The sequence below is a fragment of the Gobius niger genome (genome assembly GCF_951799975.1).
Source record: "Gobius niger genome assembly, chromosome: 17".
NCBI classification, from domain to species: domain Eukaryota; kingdom Metazoa; phylum Chordata; class Actinopteri; order Gobiiformes; family Gobiidae; genus Gobius; species Gobius niger.
The window spans coordinates 19,156,989-19,177,558 of record NC_136868.1 but is presented as its reverse complement, the minus strand read 5'-3'; the positions used below and the strand labels follow the sequence as shown (position 1 = coordinate 19,177,558).

General features: G+C 40.6%; 1 protein-coding gene across 1 annotated transcript in view; it reads right to left on the bottom strand.

Annotated features, from left to right (window-relative positions):
- xpr1a (xenotropic and polytropic retrovirus receptor 1a) overlaps window positions 1-20,310 on the bottom strand; it is a 47,601-nt gene extending 27,291 nt beyond the window's left edge. The window contains exons 1-2 of the mRNA XM_079575219.1: window positions 19,913-20,310; window positions 16,786-16,837 (exon numbers count right to left, since the gene is read on the bottom strand). Of these exons, the coding sequence (XP_079431345.1) occupies window positions 16,786-16,837; window positions 19,913-19,981 (121 nt within the window). The 5' untranslated portion in view covers window positions 19,982-20,310. The remainder of the gene's footprint in view (window positions 1-16,785; window positions 16,838-19,912) is intronic.
- Between the last annotated feature and the right edge of the window lie 260 nt (window positions 20,311-20,570).

Below are 20,570 nucleotides of genomic sequence, written 5' to 3'. Positions count from 1 at the left end.
TGAGTATATCTATTATAAACTCACTGTGTGAGCGCCAGTGGTTGAATATAAAGCAGTGTAATACATGGTTAAGCTGTATAGAGGCACTGTAGTTGATTACAAAGGCCACGGGGGCATGTCTTGGGTTTGTTTTGCTTTCTATGAACATTAAGTTCTGGTCTTTTGTCCACAGGTTCAAGTCTATTAATGTTTTACAGAGGAGAGAACTGTGGACTCAAAAGGTGTAGTGCCATATCAATGAAGCTGCTCCACACAAGAGTGTATGTTCTGATATGTCTATATCTTTGTCAGAAGTGTTTTTCCTACAAACTCACAATCACGACAATCACAGATCACTGAATTACAATCACAACAACCGTGAACTTCCTGGCAAGTGGCTTCAAGTGCAACAACAAACTGTCTACTCTGCAGCAGCGACAGTAAAGGCCCAGTGTGTCAGCGGTTAAAGACGTATTATACAGCTCACTGGACTCAAGTCAAGGAGCCAAAAGGATACAACAGAGGCCATGATTCCCGACACGGGAATGTATTCTCCAGTTCAGGGAGAAAACATGGCTATCACAGAGAGGTCTCACTCACTATTCATCACATTTGTATATAAAATGTCAAATAATGGCAAAACCCCAGCCTAAAATAGCAAAAGTAAATGTCAAAAAAGAGAGCTGGTGTCAGTGCCGACATAAACCTGGTGAGTGAGCCAAGGCACAGTTACTACATGGAAGGTTACAGGTCAAACCCCGCTGATGAAACAATTAGATTCTGAAGGTTGGTGCCATAAAGCACACACCATTGAACACACTCACATACGCACACACGCCTGTCTCGTCATTTGACAGAGGCAGATGAAAAGGGGCTGATGGAGGATGGTAGAGGAGGACTGAGGATGAGAGGGGTGTGGGCTGAGGGCCACTGACACACAGACAACAAAAGAACACTGCTTCCCAAAGTTCAAAAGCCCTCTTTCAACTGCGCCTCCACCAGAGCAAAAAGACAGGAGTGATGGTCCTTTACCGTCCCACTTCAGCGACACACAGCGGCCATATCTCGGAGATAAGAGCACAGTAGCAGCAGATGCACCGTGCTGTAATGAACAGTTGGAAGTTACAAAGGTCTTGTTTACAGCGTTATTTCCCACGGAGAAGAATTAATATCCAGGTCCAGAGGTGGGTAGAGTAGCTAAAATATTTACTCAAGCGAAAGTAACTTTTCTTTCAAATAAGTTTACTCAAGAAGTAAGAGTAAAAGGTTTCTTTTGTTACTTATTTACTGTGAGTACTGAGTTTGAGAGTAAAAGTCAGTAAGTAAATGAAACACGAACTACATTATTTAATTTGTGACAATAAAGCTTTTCCCACTTAAAAATGTACTCACTGCGGAAAAATTAAAATTTTGACTGCAGATCATTGTTCATTTTGTCGACTCATAATTTTAATGAAAGTAATATTTTTGTTGACTTAAAGTTTTCATGACACTAAAAGTATGACAAAAATATCTAGATATTTTCGTTGACTAAAATATGGCAAAATAAAAAATAAAAAAGAAGAGGCTGAAATCATCCAAACTTCCACTGACAGTATGAAAAATCTTCATATCATTTAAATCAGGGGTCACCAACCTTATTTCAGCTGAGGGCTACTAAGAGCATTAAGTTGTTTGAGGGCTACCAGTTAAAAACAAATCCTAAAGACTTAAACGTACACTGTTCACTTATAGGATATTGACCCCATATTATATTAAAATAGCTTTATTTTAAACTCATACTGAGTCACAAGAACCAAAATAACTGTAATTTTAAGAATTAGATTCAAGAAAATGAAGTGTTTTACACTTTAGAAAAAGTCCCAAGGGCTACTGGACATGCCCCAAAGGGCCCCTGGGTGCCCGCGGGCACCATGTTGGTGACCCCTGATTTAAATGATCTGCCAAAGGAACAGCTCTAAACTTTGTTTATGTGGGTAAAGAAACATGAAGCAGAGGAACTTCATTAAATATGATCATTATAAATATTATTTAATGTAAAGTCAACTAAATTTGTCTTAAATTTAGTAAAACTAGACTAAAACTCTAGAATGTTTTTTGGGACTAAATCTAAAACTAAAGACTAAAACTAAATAAAAATATGTCGTCAAAATGAACACTGCTGCAGATACTTCTTTATTATAACATTACTCAAGTAGAAGTTAAAAAGTACCACAGGGTCACAGTACAATCACTTGAGTGAAAGTAACTATACTCGCCTCTGTCCAGGACATACTTTGTTGACTTCAAAGTGGCATCATGTAGTAATAGTATCATGCAAAATTGTGGCTTATAAACTTACTTTTGGGATGTATTGTTATTTCATGTTTTCAAACTTAAACATTTTATTTGGTCATCAATTGTCTGTCAAAAGTTGCTTAAAATAACAAGTTTTACTGTTTACTTGATAGTATAAATAATGCTGTGTGATTGCATCATTTTTCTGACAACGGGCGGTGAGCCCAGTGCAACAGCAGCACGACAGCAGCCTGTGGCAAAGCCCGGCTCTGTTCCTTCTGGGACACTGTCACCCCGGGACACAACAGACGCTCTAAAAATGCACACAAGCTCAGACAGGACAGTAGTATCACGGAGGGGTTCAGAGGTAACAGAGAGACCTAAAGTCAAATCGTTTTCTCCTCAAAAGGTAACACAAGTTTTAATAAATGAAACCAATGTATCAACAACAGCAACCTGACATGAATACTTAATAGCCTCAGCACAAATCAAAATAAAACAAAATCAATTATAAACGTACTGTCAACTGTACTGAGTTTAAACTACCTGAACGCTTTTTAAATACAGTATTTTTTTCCAAACTGTAATGTATTTCTTTATAGCTACATGATATGTTGAAATGAAAAGGCTGGTTCAAACAAAGAAGTGTTTGCACAAATATAGATTGATGCTCATTGAGTTCACTTTACCGCAGCAACACAGACCGGCCTGTTATAGATGAAAAACGCTCCAATTCACTGTGACCAGCGTTTAAATCTGAGAAAACACTTTGAAGATAATTTACATAATTGTAGCACTTATCGCACCATCGCAGAAAAAAGTGATTGGTGCACGCCCAGTGTGAGAACTGTCGTCAAGGCAACGGAGACGAGGGTTCAGCGGGAACGTGTCACCGGCCTTGAGAGACGGAGGGAGGGGCCGTGCGCGCCAAACAACGAGAACAACAAGTCGTGGTATTGTTCAGGTAAGTCGTATCAAGATGTGAAAAGGTGTTTGTATGGACGAGTGGCTCCAGTGTTTTGAGCACATGAGGAGCCGCTGTCAGGCTGTGATGCAGGTTGACTAATGGTCCTTTTTACAACATTCTGGTGGAGCAGAGGCAGCTGGTGTTTATAGACTTCAGGACACTCCAACACACCCAGAACATTAAGTTTGATGATTCAATTTACTTTTCTGATGAATGACTCAAAACCCTCCACTGTTTTGAATAAAGCCCGACAGTTCTGGGACTCCGAATGCAACACACAGCGGCTACACCGGCACGTTCTCGTTTCTGTATTTTACGCGGTGCTCTCTAAAGATGATCAGACAATATAATTAATTCTATAGCGTGTTCAATCAATGCTTACTACATTTGGTTGAAAGATGAAAACATAACCTATATATTCTATGTAAAGAAAAAAGGGATATTGCAATGAGCAGTAAGACTGGGCAATAGAGAAACTAAATATGTGTTTATCCCCTCATATTGATCTAGTATTTGTTTGTAATTTGATGTTTAGCCATGTTTGTATTTGAGGAAATACAAACATGGCTAAATATGACTTTCAAAATATACCTAAGCTTGAATTTTGTTCAATATATATGTAGAAAGTCCAAACCAAGTGATGATTCTGCCAAAGATGTCAATTATAAAACCCTAACCCAATAATAGATATTGACCAAAGTGTAGATTTCAATAAGATACAAATGTGACAAAGAGTTGATTTTTTTGATTGATTAATTGCATGAGCCAAAAATGGCGCATTTTACATTAAAACATATAATGAAGGCAAAGGTGTCTTATTTGTCAACATTCCTGTGCAGAGTGATGGCCTCCCTTTTGTCAAGGCCATTCTCTCATGGAGCTGTCTCCAGGCAACCTGAAGGCCAGTTTCAACTGCTTCAGGGAAACAGCAATCAACCAATCACAAGCCTTGACTCCACCTCAACCAATCAGCGCCGATGTCCCGCTGTGGCTCTGCTCAATTTGTGTCGGCCGCCGCCATCGCACAGAACTGAACTGAAATTAAATACATTTGGCATTTTCAAACTTAACATCACCAACAGTGGCTTTTTATCATTCATTCAAATGGTTAATATAAAAAGATAGGCAGCATAAAAATCTATATGCAGCTCTTAAGATGCAACAGCAAAAACACACTTCTATTCAAGCGTATTATTGGACCGTATGTGCATGTCCTGCTGCTCCTGCTGAAATGTTAGAGGTATAATGGTTTCTCTTGCACCAATTCCTTTGCTGTCTTCTCTCTCTTGTTTCTCAGCGCCGCCGCAGCCTCGCGACTTTGACAGACATAAGTTTGGGCAATGCAATCTGTTAGCGTAACAGCGGGCGACGGCGCCTGTGATGTTTACTTCACTCGAGGGTTTTGATCCTGAGGTACAGAGGAAGTGCAGCCTGTGGGGACATCTCATCTGCTCATCTTCATTGTCTGCCTCTGTGATCTACGAAGAACAATAGGACGCCACTGACACGAGCGCCCGGAGATCGCCGTATAACTGCACTGCTTTTCAACATATGCTTTGAATCTTATTAACACGCTGAACAGGTGTTTTCCTGTGTTACCAGTGTTTATGCTATAAATAGGAACATAGGAACAACAGCAGTGCAGTTCATGACCAAATATGTAATGAAGACGCATCAAAACAAAAAGTACACAGACTAGACCAAATGAAAGGAAAACTTGAAGAAGCTCATCTTATCCATGCCCTTGTCTCCAGCAGGTTAGACTAATGTAACGGCCTGCTCACTGTTATTCAGCTGCAGTACATCCAGAACGCTGCTGACAAGTCCTGACAAGAACCATGAAATATGACCATATTAGGCTTGGCAAGGCAACTTTATTTATACCCTGCATTTCGTACACAAGGCAACTCAATGAGCCCATTAGTCCATATTAGTCCAGTGCTCTGGGCCCAGAGAATAGAATTTAAAACAGCTCTGCTTGTGTCTTTTCATGGTTTAGCACCAAAGTACATCTCTGACATGTTAGAGCCGTATGAACCATCTCGGGCACTGAGAACTTCAGGGCTAAGCACGGTGAGGCTGCGTTTCAGTTTATGCAGCCAAAATCTGCAACAGTCTTCATGAGATGGTGAGACAGGCCGCAACTCTGACAATGTTCACATCCAGGCTGAAAACAGTTCGTTTTACCCGTGCATATGACTGAAAGTATTTTATCTGCACTCTTTCTTTTTATTGTAATTAATACATTTTTATGATGATGTTTTATGAATTGATTTGATCTGCTTTTATGCATCTGTGAAGCACTTTGAATTGCCTTGTGTATGACTTGTGCTCTACAAATAAACCTGCCTTGCCTTTGGTGAAACTCCTCCTTAGGAAGTCTGTGAATAATTCAGAGATAACTTAATACATATTTCTCTTTGGGTAAGTCCTTGTTTAAAGCTTAATATAACCAATATTGCTTTACACTTTAGCATCTATGTTCCATTAGCAAATACAGCATCGGAAACTTGGATTAAGTTACGCTGAGGGTAAATGGCGCATAGGCTTGTAACTGTAGGTGACTGAGTGAGTGCATGTGCGAGGGTTTGTAGATAGAGCTGCTGCACTCATAAAAACAAGATAAGTGTTGTGTCGATAGTCCAACCTGGGGCCATTAATCAAGAGTGAATATGACCCACACTGCAGGCCAGAAGGAAGTGACGCTGTAAAACAAGGAGAACTCAGGTCAAGCATCTCAAACGAGGGCACTGTCACTGTAGCTTTGGAAACGTACATTTGGAAGGTAATTTCGTTGTTAGGGCCCAAGTGAAGTATGGTTGAATGGTTAAATTTGTGTACATTTTGCTGTCGTAATCAATCTCGGCATAATTATAGGCATTATATTAGATTAACCGCTATAATGCATGCAGTTCTACAATAAAATTAGTCGTCCACTCGGGTCTTGCAGTAATTAAACCATTTTACAAATGACATGATCGTCCCTCAAAAGAATCCCAAGAGCTAATAATGCTAACAACATGCAGTAATCCTCATTTGTACACGGGTGCATGTCAGCGCAGTGCGTCGAATTCAAGGTGTGTGAGCGAGTGTGTGAAAATGTCTCTACAGGCTGCAATGTCGTTCTCACAACAGCAGCTGCAGTCACTCGATAAGAGAATCCGAAATGGCTTCACTTTGAAACACAAAATGAACTGAAATATGAAGGGTGAACACACTCACAGACACACAGACACACTAACAAACCTCGCACACACACGCACACACACGCACACACACCATCAGTTACTTGGAAGGAAACGGATTAGTGGACATAAAACAAGCCATTTAATAGACAGGCTTTTTTCACACTGGCTGCAGCGTCTCAGTCAGACATGGTTTACAACATAATATGAGCCACTGCTACATTCATGTATTCACTCACCCACTCTCCTATGTATTCATTCCTTGGTATCTACACATATGATGCTCCCAGGCTGCTTCTCTTACTTTACCAACGCTGGAGTCCAGTCCAGTATGAGATTTGATAAGATTAGTGGCTATTTCCTGGCTTAATTGTGTTAGGAGAACTCAGCTGTGCTTGAAACGTATATCATTAACTGAATTTACATGCACAGCAAAGCGACATGTGGCTTGCAAAACCAGGGAAACAGAAGTCACCAATAGGCTATGTGTAAGTACATAGGACATATAGTCTTGAAAAGGTATAGTGTCTGCCTTTTACACATTAATTAACCCACAATGCATCAGTATAGCTTTGCGAAAAACACATACAGGCACCATTACATGAGGAGTGGTCTATCGCTACTGTTGTTTTTAAAAGGTTATGTAAAGAAGCATTTTGTTTTCACCAGAAATGCAAGAATTTATTGTACATATTCTTAATCATTGGTTAAACTGCATTTCCACAAGTGCAAAAATACAAGAACTGTGGCTTGGTCCGGCCTCCTCATAGTGTCCTTAAATGTCTCTGAAATAGCTCCAGCTCAGAGTGTTTGGACTCTGTTTGTTTGGTCCCATAGCAACAGAGTAAAAGAAAGTTTGGTTCAACTTGAAATACAAATGAAAGATACTTAAGTGAATCAATGACATTTGTTTCCAAGCAAATATATCAACATGTATGTGTATTATGTATTCTCTCCTCATTGTTTCATAGACTTAAATAGGTTCTGACATTGAAGAGAAATGGCAATAAACATTAAGCCCTTACAGATAACATTTTACAATAATCTTCCTAATGGCCGTGTTCAGCCGGAACAATAGGCTGTTTCTCTGCTCAATTGCTCTGCATACTAATGGCTCGATTATGAGACCTAATTATCAGATGGCACTTGTCAAGGAGCCATGGCGTTTGCCCCCAGGACAAAATGCTAAACAGACACAAACTGCTGTTTCGAGGTGCCTGAGCCATCCCTCTTCTCTTTACTAGCTGCTACAGGAAACCCGGCATCTCTGGGAAGTCAGTGCACACAAACGTAAAAAAGAAAATGCACTTCCACTGACAGTAAACTCACAGTGAAGTCAGCAGTTATTATAAAGTCCACATACTGGTACTGGTTAGTCACATGTTGAGATGGATATCAAATATTTATGAATCCTGCCTGAGGCCAGCTATGGCAACAGTATGGTTCAGGGACACTGTTGACAATAGCAAACATGTTTACTGCTGAGATGGGCACTTTTCAACAGCCAGAATAAAATGGTTTACGTGACTTTTTAATTCTGATATTGCACACACACATTTTTGACTGACCATGTTGCTGCTACACCTCTGCTGTAAAAATGCATATGTATATTAACTTACTGAATTAATTGTTTATGTTTTGTATATTTCTTTATCCCATATGTACGCAAAAAGTATTGTATATAGGGAAATCAGTGGAAGATTAGCAGTGGCAAGAAAAAGAAAAACCCTAGATAATTTTATTGTACCGCATTAAACACTTCACAATCCATTTAGCATCTATCTGAGTGTCTGGGACTCTTCTGTGGCTACCCCTGAGACTTTCACGCTTCATCAGCATCACGAGGAAGATCTACTATATTTCCAATTGTAGACAGTGTTAATAATTCAGCGTTTAATATAAAACAGACAGCCGTCCAGGAGGGAACGTCGCAGTGAATTATTGATATCCCGTCCCTGATACAGTGTAAATAAGCGCTAAAATATATCTGGACCAATATCTCTGCTCCCTGGAAGGATAACCCTCTGACCCCAGATTTATGAATGTCCTCTGCTTTAACAGATTATTTCTCCTGAACTGAGACTTCAAACCAAAGAAAAACATGTGTCATACGGTATCTTTCATCTCAACACCGTTTCTCCCTCCAATTAGCGGAGATGTAGCCTCAGTCCTTCTCGCTGCGTCTCCTGCCATTTTACCTGTCACACTGTGCCAAAGGCGGACTCTCACTACCCCTCGCCCTCGCCTTCACTGTCCTTTTATCTTTGCCATTCACATTTTGCCCGCAGATAAAAGTGAAACAAAAATGTTCACATATTTATTCTAGCTCCTTTAAACCGTACCCGTAGTGGAGAGGCAAAAAGCCAACGGAGCCGTCTCGGAGGACACTATATGGGAGACAGGCAGGTTTCGTGGTGGAGTGCATTTTCACAACTCTCAGCCAATCTGAGCCCAGAGCTGGTCAACTCTCCAGAGATGCACTGCAGCACGGGCACAGGAAGGACACGGTGACTTCTACAGTGGCCCAGTTGTCTATTAATGCTTATGCAAAGCGGATTAGACCTGTTCATCATATGTACAGAACATGCATGTTTTATTTGTTCCTTTTAACCCCTTAAAGCAGTACTAAGTAACTTTTTTACCTTAGTAAATCCTTTTTGTATGGTCCCTCTGGGGGTAAGTGTTAATGGGATGATTGGGGTGTCTTTCATCTCCCCCTGGTGTCTCTGGCCAGAAAACCACACTTTCAGCTTTCATGCACCGGGTTGGAGGCCCCAATACACACTAATGGAATCACGAAGAAGCTAACAGGCTAACAGGCATAGCTAACTGCAGGCTAGCGCCACTTAAACAGTATTTGCAGCCAAGTCTGAGTGAAAAAAAAGATCTCCATTGTGTAATTGGATGTACAATATCCCTCTCTCCCAGTCTTTTCTGTCAGCGTAGTATTTACTCTCACGGACAATTAATGAGTAAAAAAAACGTAACATGCTACGACACCTGCAGTGGCGCTTTTGCCGTCTAGGGGCATGAGTTACTTAGTACTGCTTTAACCCCCGCCTCGACCAAGCACATTTTCTCCAGTTCAGCTTTACCCAAATCTAAAAGCTTCTTGACTGGAGCTTACAGCCAATAGGCCAGTGTAGCGCCTCATTTGAAAGCTAAGACCTGCAAAATAGATCTAAGATTTTTCCCCATGTTGTTGCTGCGTTGTCACTTTTTGTTGTTGCTTTTTTGTTGCCTGTTTTGTTGCTTTTTTACTGCATTTTGATCCTAATTTACGTCTCATTTGTGTTGCTATTTTGATGCTTTTTTTCAAGAAGGTTTTAGATTTGGGTGAAGTTGAACTGGAGAAACTGTGCTCGGGTAAGGCGGAGGCTAAAAGGTTAACTGGTCTTAGTGCTTCAACTGCAATATTTGACACAGGATTATAAAGCACTTTCTCATCCACTTTCCTCCATTTATCCATATTCAGCCCTTGCAGGAAATGCCAAACGGACAAAACAAACCAAGATAAGACCATAAATGTGATTCCCTCACTGAATGGCTTATGCCTGTTGTCCAGAAATACAGCAGCATATGGTCCTGTTGTCAGCACCATCACACCTTGTAGCACACAGCCACTTGGTTACTCTAACCCCCTCAAATATATGCTGTCGACAAAAACAAACCTTAACGGGGCTTAACATTGTATAGGTTTCGGTAAGTAATATAGATAATTATGACTGAAGCTTATTCATGTTGAGTAAACAGTGTAATTTGACTCCATGCTTGATCTCCGCCGTGCAACTGACGGACGTGTTTATTCACTGAGTTTGGACCTGAGCCAGAGCTGTTAATAGGCTTTTCATTGCGGACTCGAAACAATAACTGGCCTCATAGCGGAGGTGAGACTAAGGCTATTGCTAATGCTAACAAGTATAGTAAGTCAGGAATCCACAGCTGCTTCCTATAACTTTTATTTACAATCACATATTAAGCATCATTCAAATACTTCCAGCATTGTCCGCTGTTTTGTAAATGAAGACTCGCTCTCCCACAGTGATCTCCTTAACGATGACCTTGACCAAATTTGTTTCCATCATGGCCTACTTACGCTGAGGCTGGCAAAACAGATGAAAGCCCTTATCGGACATCTTAATCACAGCCTTGTGTACCCTATGTCAAGGCCAGAATTTAAGGCGCCTGCATGCACTAGAGACTGTAAAGCCATTTGACTTGTTGATGATCACGAAATACATAAATCTACAGGTTTCATAACTGTGTTTCAGAGCCGTAGCATGACCTCGACTCCTCTCACCTCTCCTTCACCCCATCACTGAGAGATAAACACCCAGAGCGCGATATGTCATCTGTATTCCCCGGCTGGCTTCAATGATAACGTATCCCCCTCTTTTTCTTACATGGAAGTGATACCTACTTCCAAAATACTCCAGACCTAAAAATATTCCAAAGTCTTCGGTGTGAAATCTGATTCATCCCACACTATTAAAATGTGATGATGGTTTCCAAAAATCATAAAATGTAGTGACTTGACTGTACATTGTAATTTCTTAATAATATGTATGCACTGTAACAACACTTTGGAGTAAACAAAATGGTAAAGAGTAGGGATGCACCGATCCTATACTGGTATCGGATATCGGAGCCGATACTGGATAAAATTGCTACAAATATACGATACTGGACCGATACCAGTTTTTACTCTCAACGCCTTAAAAACACAACTATTACCACCTAAAGCTAAGTGAATATGGCCATGCTGTATATCATTGCAAAGCTAAGAACCTGGAGAATACAACAGCTAGCATTAATCCTCTGCAATTTTGATCGCTGCACAAAATTCTGTGGTTAGCGATAGCATGCTAAGGCTAGCGGGAGCATGCTAATGCTAACAAAAACTAGGCTGGGTCAGAAACTATGATAGAAATACCTAAAGTAGCCTAATGATATAAAATAACCATTGTTTGTACTTTAGTTTAAGAAATTACTAACTCTCACATATTTATAATGATCACTTAATGTGAGTGGTTTATATTAATACAATCCTGTCATATACCCAAGGATATTTAGTGTAGAAAAGTCATCCTTGTTAAATGTTTATTCAAGAGTTTATCAATAGATATACTTGTCATGATCTGTCTTCTGTCCCCTGTTTTTAGTTTGTTTCCTGGTCTCGTCCCGTGTTTTATTTTGACATGTGTTCTGTCCTTGTGATTTTGCTTTACTTCCCTCGTTACTTGCCTGCCCCGCCCCGATGTGTTTCACCTGTGCCCCGTTTCCTCTTGTATTCATACCCCTGTGTTTCCCTTGTCCTTTGTCGCGTCATTGTCTATGTCAGCCCCGGTCTGTTTTAGTTTTGTCTCTAGATTTTGTTATTTTGGTTTTGATCGTTTTGTTGCAGGCCTTCATTTTCCGTGTTCCACCTCACACCATGACAATAATTGATAATAGATCTGTAACATGACAATAAAATATGACTTTAATGATCTTACAATGGAGAAGGGTCAATTAAATCTTTCACAAGAAAGTCTCTTGGTATCGGTAAATATCGGAAAATCGACAGATACTCAAACCCCAGTATCGTCGGTAGCAAAAAAGCCGGATCGGTGCATCTCTAGTAAAGAGTGTGAATAATTTGTGGAACATTGCAGAACGTTTGTCTGCCAGCCACATCAAATGTAACGATTTGCTGTACACGACAGATATTTTTGTTTGCCGGTTATTGAAATGAAGCACTTGGAAGAGGACATAATGTATTCAAATCTCATGTTTGGCTTCCTGTTTTCAAAGCAAATCAGCAACAGCTTGAGTTTGTACATGTCCCACTCCCAGCAAAATTACTAAGCTAAAGAGAGACACATATTTTGAGAGATATTTTCCAAATGCTTGAACACTTTAATTGGCTGTAACGTGACGTAATTTTAAGATTATCAACAAACCCCTCACTTGAACTTCTTGCTCTCTTTGACCCCCTAAGACCACTCCCCTTCATGACGCTGTTCCCATTCTCACACTCCTCCTCTCGCTCGTTCCTTCATTCAAGCGAGATATAATTCAGCGATGAATAATGGATGGATGGATGGACGACTTTCATCTGCACAGGTTCTCTTTCTCTTGCGGGATGGCTGTAGTGCTAATGCAGGGCAACATGCATTGGATATGAGCCCGGGGACCTCCCACACAGTCTGTCTGTCTGTCTGTTGCTTCAAGGGTCTCCATCTCTCTGACCAAGTCTCTCTCTCTCTAAATTGATAATGCTGTTTCACCCATTGCTTAAGCTTCGCATTAACCAGCAAACGTCATCAAGCATCTCCCTTCACTACGTTAGCTATCAGCATTTTATCACTAATTACCTCGGTTCGATTAGTCCGCGACCTTGAGATAGATATAGACAGAACCTTCACAGCTCAACTACAGACTATATAAAACATTGGAAACACACATTTTGTATGTCTTCAGACAAGAAGTGATGTACATTCTGCAGGATGGTTGTTTGTAAGTTTTTTTGTTTTTTGTTTTAATCAAAATGAAATCCAAATCTCAATATAAGAGGAACCAACCCCCACAAAGGCCCGACAATTAGTGCAGGAGCCAATGACAGCAGCAGCCCTGTCAAAAGGCCATCAATAATGCAAACGGGTGGGAGACCCCGGACGCTCTGCTGCTCCAGCGCCCTGTATGTGTCTACCTGCATGTCAATCTCTCAATCCCTGTATGTCAGTCCTGGATGGAGCCAGTGCGAATCAATTCTACTGTATGATGCTGGATGGACTGCTGACTGTTATATGTGCAACCTTGAGGCACTGTATAGACTGTAACACGCAGGAAGATCCAAATGTGTCTGGTTGCATAGAAATTGAGTAATATTATACATTACTTTACTTCACTAAGATGGAAATATGAATAAATAAATCAAGTAGGTTAAAAGAAAAAGAAAACATAGCAAATGCTCGATGCACAGGAGCGGAAAATGACAGCAATCACAGAGGCAGTGGACAGACTCCAACTGGGACAAACTCCTGCAATAATAAGCATCTGTTCCATCATACACCAGTGGAATAACAATCAGCACGGTGTAAGAGTGGTGCGGGCATTCAGCTGTTATTACGGTCAACAGCAAAAACACACAAAATGGCGGCTGCCACAAGTGGCTTTTCCACAAGAGTAAAACCGAGACAAGGTGTATTTAAGTCAATCATAAAGCAGTTCTGCAGAATGCTTGCAATTAATCATTTGAATAGATGATCTAAGCCACAAAATAATGTGAATTTGTTTTTGTTTTCTTTTTGACACACAGTATAGCTTTGACAGCTCCAAAAACGTGTCAAAAGATTTCTATAAACACATTGATATCGGGGGATACATAATTGTGTAATAACTTAAAAATGGGCAAAGGTTCAGTTTCAGGTTTTATTTTCCAAATGTACTGCTTACGATTATGTAAGAAATTAAATGGAGCTTACTGTGTTGAAATGATTATTGAGAGAATATTATCGCAATGTTCAACACTCAAATACCGTTTTTTCTCATTTTGTACAGCGCTAATGATTTCCAATACGATTATATGTTTTGTAAAAATGGAAAAGCACTGCCCCCCACGTCACACTGCCAAGATATTTTTACACGCATTTTCTCTCATTATTGATTTGGCTGCATAAAAGATGACCGCCCCTAAAGGGATTCTGTGGAGAGGCCAAGCTACAAAAAAAAAATCACTTCTATGTAATGTGAGAAGTGGTTCTTTTATCAATGACCTCTCTGTCTTCTTCCATTGTATCGCCTGCTATAAGTTTAATGGAAAAACACCATTGCATCACAGGATAGTGCATTTGGGGAGGCCCCGCCTTTTCACTCTGTGTGAATGAAATAAGTGCTATCGCAGCCATCTTTGCCCAGCCCCCCTGCAGACCAGCCTGCACAGATAGTATCTCATAAACAGGGGCAACACTGACAAAGATGCAGTGGACCACCAGACAAAACAACAGCCTCAATGACACATGTGACCACTCCAATTAATTACAGTTTAACTCTTCTAATGTGAAGCCTGGAAGGAACACCGCATCCACACATCCCAACATTCCTGTCAAAGCCATGTCCTTAATATCAGCCCATTGTCCTGTAGTCCTGTAATCATGCACAGCTTTCATTGAATTAGTTCGCGGCATAACTCACTCTAATGGCTGCGACAGGAGGCCCATGGATTCAACCAGCTGTTTGCCTGTCGAGGACACAGGGCCCTGTCTTTGTTTCACCTTCACATGAACAAGAGCGAACCAGGAGGCAAAAGACAACACGTGTTTGGAAATTACTGCAGATTAATAACAAATAAAAGGATATATAAAAAGCAATGGGCTGTTGAAAGTGCACTTTTGCTAGGAAAGAATATAAGATTCAGAGCTGCCACCACTCTATGTAATATAGAGTGCAGAGAAAAATCTAAGTTTAACTGGGAAAGGAAGGGAATCTGATGTGCTCTTCAAAGACACAAGTCATCACCAAATCAGTTTCATTCTCCCCATACTCGGTGGTGGTAAGCTACATATATAGATGCCCTGGACACACTGTCTGAAACTGGCTGCCAATCTGCACCAACAAGCCTTTCAACCACTTCCAACCGCTCCCTCGCACAAACTACATGGCATTTCCTCATGGTCCCTGCAGCTTCGCCCCTGACATCTTACAGCATCACCACTCAGGAGGTGGTGTGGCCGTACTGACTGAAAAAAAGCCTTCTAAAGCACAGATGTTAATAAAGAGCAGCAAGAAAGCCCCTTATACAGTACAACTCTCAGTGCAAAGTAAACACCCTGAACAACCTTTCTCCCTCTGATCATGAAGGACAAAATCATGTTAAATTAATGTGTTGGTAAATTTTACATTTTTCAACAGGCTTTCCAGACGAGAGTCATTAATAATTCATAAACACAATAGACACACAGAAGTTCAGTCAAAACTGCTGGAGTAAGCATCTTTTTTTTATTGCACTTGTAAATCTGGTTTCTTTTATGAAGGGTCAACAGAATCTCATTAGCGTCTGTGCTCCACTGTTGATTTTTATCATCCTTTCTGTAACCAGACCATCTCCTTGAGTCACACTGAAAACTTTACCCCCATGAAAACACAGAAGTGTAAGTCTTTGCCAGTATTGAACAGGGTTACAGAACTGTGCATACTTAAAAAGCTGGATTACAAAAAGAGGCCATTAAACGCTAATAAACTCAGACCTGTAAGATCTTCTTATTCTGGGAACACTTGTGGATAACACCTCTAACAGAGTATAAAGTCATTATTTTCATCCTGTTACCCGTCCTGTAGTGTAAAACATGCACATCCCAAAACACAGAGCACAGTGCAGTGTCTCTGTGTTTTAAAAATGCAAGCACTATTGACATGAATAATTGCAAGTGGCGGCTGAGTGTTCACACGTCTCAACAATGTCATCTTAATGAATGATGCCTGATGTTTGGCGGATTGATTGGCTCTGTCCATATCATAACACGCTCTCACCTACATCTGCGGAGAGTGACAGGCGCAGCGCAGTGACCCATGAGTAAAGCTCAGAGTCCGGACACAAGGTGATTTATCATCAACATAAAGCTCACAGCGAACAGCCTCAATGGACTCGCAAGAAAGATGTAGTGCTATGTTGTAGAGAAGGAACACAATATTATACTCAATATTGAAGAAGTGACAGCAGTGATGTGTGTGTCGTCACATGTGCGCAATTGTAAGTCAATTCTACAATGCGAAGACAATAGATATTTCATTAAGACAAATCAATTAGGCGACTTTACATCTTTCTACTATCCATACATTTTCAGAAAGGGGACACTGGACCAACATGACAGCCCATGTTGATGCAAGGGGCCTCTAATCTTTTCCCCTCATTAAATTCTCATAAATGGTCTTAGAGATACGATATGATATTTGTGTTCAACATGTTCATAACTCAATCATTCGGTGCCTCTCTCAGGGGAGCTTTTGGAAAGGGGTGACGAGACACTGGTTGGCGAGGGTTGGACTTGGACTGATAAGCAACTCAATGTTGACTTGGCCAAATCCTGGGGGCCACTGAACTTTGTGCCCTTTTCAGTTCATACACCTGCAGGTCTACAGTACATGTGCATGCTGTTTTTCCACAATTCACAAGATGGAATCAATAGGTTTGTGTGAAAACAATATGATTTAATGTTATTGACCTCATCCAGGATAAGTCAGAGATTGCGCGGTAAGGCCTGGAGTGTTGGTCATGACGGACACCTATTTATAGCAGATGAAGAGCCGTTATTTCTGGGGATGCCCAAACAGGCCCGAGGCTATGAGTGCATGTCTGTGTGTGTGTCTGCAGTTTGTTTATCCAGACAGTCTCGTTACCTTCTATGGAGGGAGCTTGGTCCTGGGCCGCGTACAGCATATCCTTGAAAGCCTAGAGAGGAAATGAGATCAAACATTTAGTAAAATTTAGGCCATATTATCACACTGATTCGGAGCAAATAACATCATCAATGAGTGATTATAGCACTGTCAGTACCATCTGCCTTTGTGGACCCAAAATCACCCAGAGAGCAATTAACAGAACACTTGTTCTCCAAAGACGATTATGTGACAACAGGTGTGCAGCTATTTAAATGAATCATGCACACATTTGCTCAACTTTAACCAAAGTAGACATAGAGATCATAAAAGAGTTTGTATCTCTCATTGTTCAGGGAACGGATCATTAGAGAGACCAATGGTAAACCTATCGCCATGGTGATGTTTTTGATGGGAAATGAGGAAAGGCAGGTCTTTGGGGAATAGTGATGAACCTGCACACTCGGCATAATCTCTACATGTGAGCGCAGTCTAATGAGGCATCAGTGTCAGCGCCTGATGCTGACATGGACCTGTGTATGCAGCAAAACTCTGCATTCAAGGCCTACTGAAGAGTATTTCAAAGATTACAAGTCAAGTAAACATAATGTAAGTATTTAATAGGACTTGATGAGACACTACCGAACAGTCAAACCATCCAGTAAGAGATACTTGAGGCTGTTATCTTGTGCTTGAAAGGATCTCACAGAATACATTATTGATCTAAGGAGATCTGTGGCTCTAAATGAAAGCCTATGGTGGATCACTTGAGCTGTGTGTCTGAGTGGATGAGAGTGTGTAGAGCTGAGTGGAGGGGATGGAGAGAGGAGGAGGAGAGCAGAGGGCAGGGCTGGGACCAGATGTCCTCCCGGTGGGGGAGGAACGATGCACAGAGGAACAGGAGGACCAGGCCAGAACAGAGAGAGGGGCTCTCAGCAGTGGCTGTGCATGGCCAATGGTATAGCATCAGGCATCAGGTTCAAACTGTAGAACACACTGTGATGTGTTGTGCTCTTCTGCACAAAGATAAAAAAGCGCATATGCTTCATAGAACAATCTGCACCATTACAAGGACTAGAGATGAATCACAGACATGTGATCCATACCCTCATCTATAATTTGAATTGTAAATATACAGTATGTTGAACTCCTTCTCACCTGCTGTATCTGAATTTGTACCACAGCAGTAAAGGATTGTTCTCTCACCCACTCACCCGCATCATCCTCTCTTTGTACCTTTGTTATAAAGCAGAAACCTGTTGAAGAATGTCAGCATATCTCTTCTGTTTTGTCTGAAAGCAACTTTGTGCATGGATGTGTGGAAGATCTCTTAAGATTTGAATAATACTTTAGTGCAGCGTGGTTTGCTTCTCCTGAGCTATACCTGTAAATTGAGGACCAGTCGATGGAGCAGAACATGCACATCTCCATACCAAGTATCTATTTAGCATAGAACCTTATACCCACAATCCCACAGGATGAAGCAAACACCTAATCACTCACTCGTCTGTCAATGCACCCACTCTGTAATGAGGTGCCTTACTAACGGACACCTATTTTCATCTGCCATTGACCCACTCATTTGAAAGGACTTTATTTTATAGTGTGTCATTTTAAATAAATGAGTTGAAATGTTTTATTGTGCAACATAATAGTAATAATAGTAAAAGATTATAGTAAATAACAGTAAAAATTACAGTAAAAACAGCTCATGTCTTTTGCCCCACCTACTCAAAAGGTCTTTATGATGTTTAAAAAGCCACTAAAATGATTTGAAAAACTGCAGCTCAGGGTTATGTTATTTCAATGTTATTTCTATGTAGTGATCCATGAGTTTTACTACATCGAGACAATAACAAAAATCACACATTATCATCCATCTCAGGTCAGGGAGGACCGAGCAGATTGGAGGTGTAAAATGGCTGGTATGGCCACGCGTCTGTCCGCCACACTCACTGTCGAAAAGGCGCTTTTTCCAATTTGTTGAATTTTTTGTTTTAGTTGCATGAATATGTTTAATCTTTATGCTGATTGTGAAAAGAATCTGCATGCACACGGTGTCATCAGCATTACAACATTTTATGAACAGAAAATAACAGACATTGATCCAAATATCAACTGTCTATTGTGTAATGACATATAATAAAACATTATTTAGATGGTGATAGCTGTGCGCTGCAGTGAGATTGTGTTGGTCCTACAGTGCATGGCGCTGAGCGGGTCTTTGTCTATAATTCATAGAGCTAAATGGAAAAATGGAATAGACCAGCCGTCCTGTCACTACATGTCTTCGTTAAGGCTTTTCATATTGAGACATAAATGTGGTGTGGAAATAAAATACTCTCAACAAAACCATGTTTGCTCACAAGGATCCCAAAGAAAGTAAGAATCCAGAAGAACAAAGCCTTTTCTTTTGCAGCCTAAAGACAGCAAGTTCAAAAGAAATGCATACATTAATAAAGCAAAAACATTTTTAAGAATTTGTAGCGTAAAGACACAAATGAGAAGAAAAAAGAAAGAAAGCTGTGGAAATAATTAATACATATGGTATATGTGAAATTGTAGGCTTATTTCAACAAAATATTATAGACTGGACTATTATTTTTACTCTTCAGTTATTAAATGAACCTATAAAAACAGCCTCATGTCATGTAAACATCTACAAAATGCATGTTTTTATTATTGTATTGCAAATAAAAACAAGTGTGAATTGGAGTTGGTTTTAGGTTAAAAACAATAAAAACAAATTCTATTTTTTTCTTTCTTTCTTTCTCTCTTTTGCAAAAAGATGAAGTCTGTCAATAAGTGTTTAAAACATAAATGCCTCCATATTTAGAAAGCTGATGAAGACATCTTCAATTCAGTGTCTGAACATGTGTTTAACTCAGAAAACAGTAATAAAACGTGAACGCTCCCTGTGGCTCAATACCGCAGTCAATCCCCATAAACAATAGGCATCTCTCCTTTTCTGTTAATAGCTCTCTCGAGTGGATTTCTCAACTGGTTAAAATATAATATCTCAATTACAAACTGTTTTTTTCTTCATGCTTTCTTTTTACCTTCACACAAATAGCCCAATATTGCACACATTCTGTCTTATCACACTCTGGGCATTATTTCAGATAAAACAGATTAATAATAACTTTACCTCATATTGAAGGTACTGTTTCCTCCACTCCGGAGTGATATGGGAAGAAAGATGCTCAGCAAATTTCATTTTGCCAGGACAAAAGTCTTCTCAGGGCTCCGTTAAATCCGGGAGCGGCGGTCCCTTCCTGTCAATGCGACTTTTAATACCTCAGTGAACTTGCTCAACATGCGGTGTCTGCGCTGTGAACTCCAGCTCTTCTTTACTCCACTTCTGGTCCGTCCCAGACAGCGCGCTCCAGGCAGAGTGAGTCCCGCATAGCCCCGCTGTTTTCCGGTAGAAGGAGCAGAGATGGAGGGTTTCTTTCTCAAACAGGTGTTGTCTCAATGACTTTGTCCCGTCCCTCCGTGGGCAGGACTGGGGACACTGCGGTCCGCCATCGCATTGACTCTCTACGTGGTTGCGTCAGCAGCTCAGCGCGCAGTGGCACGAGCGTTGTTGGGACCTCCTGTAAAAGTGAAATAAAACTGTCAAAGCTTTCAGATATATGTGTTTTTATCTTAAAAGTCACCGTTGATTTGCAGACAGACATTGTGCCAAAGCATGACCTCTTGGAAAGTCGTTTTTACACAGTTTGTGTGGTCGATCAGGCCACGTGATAATGAGGCTCCCAATAAGTAATAGTAACTACTTAAGGCAATCGCTTCCGCTAATTTAA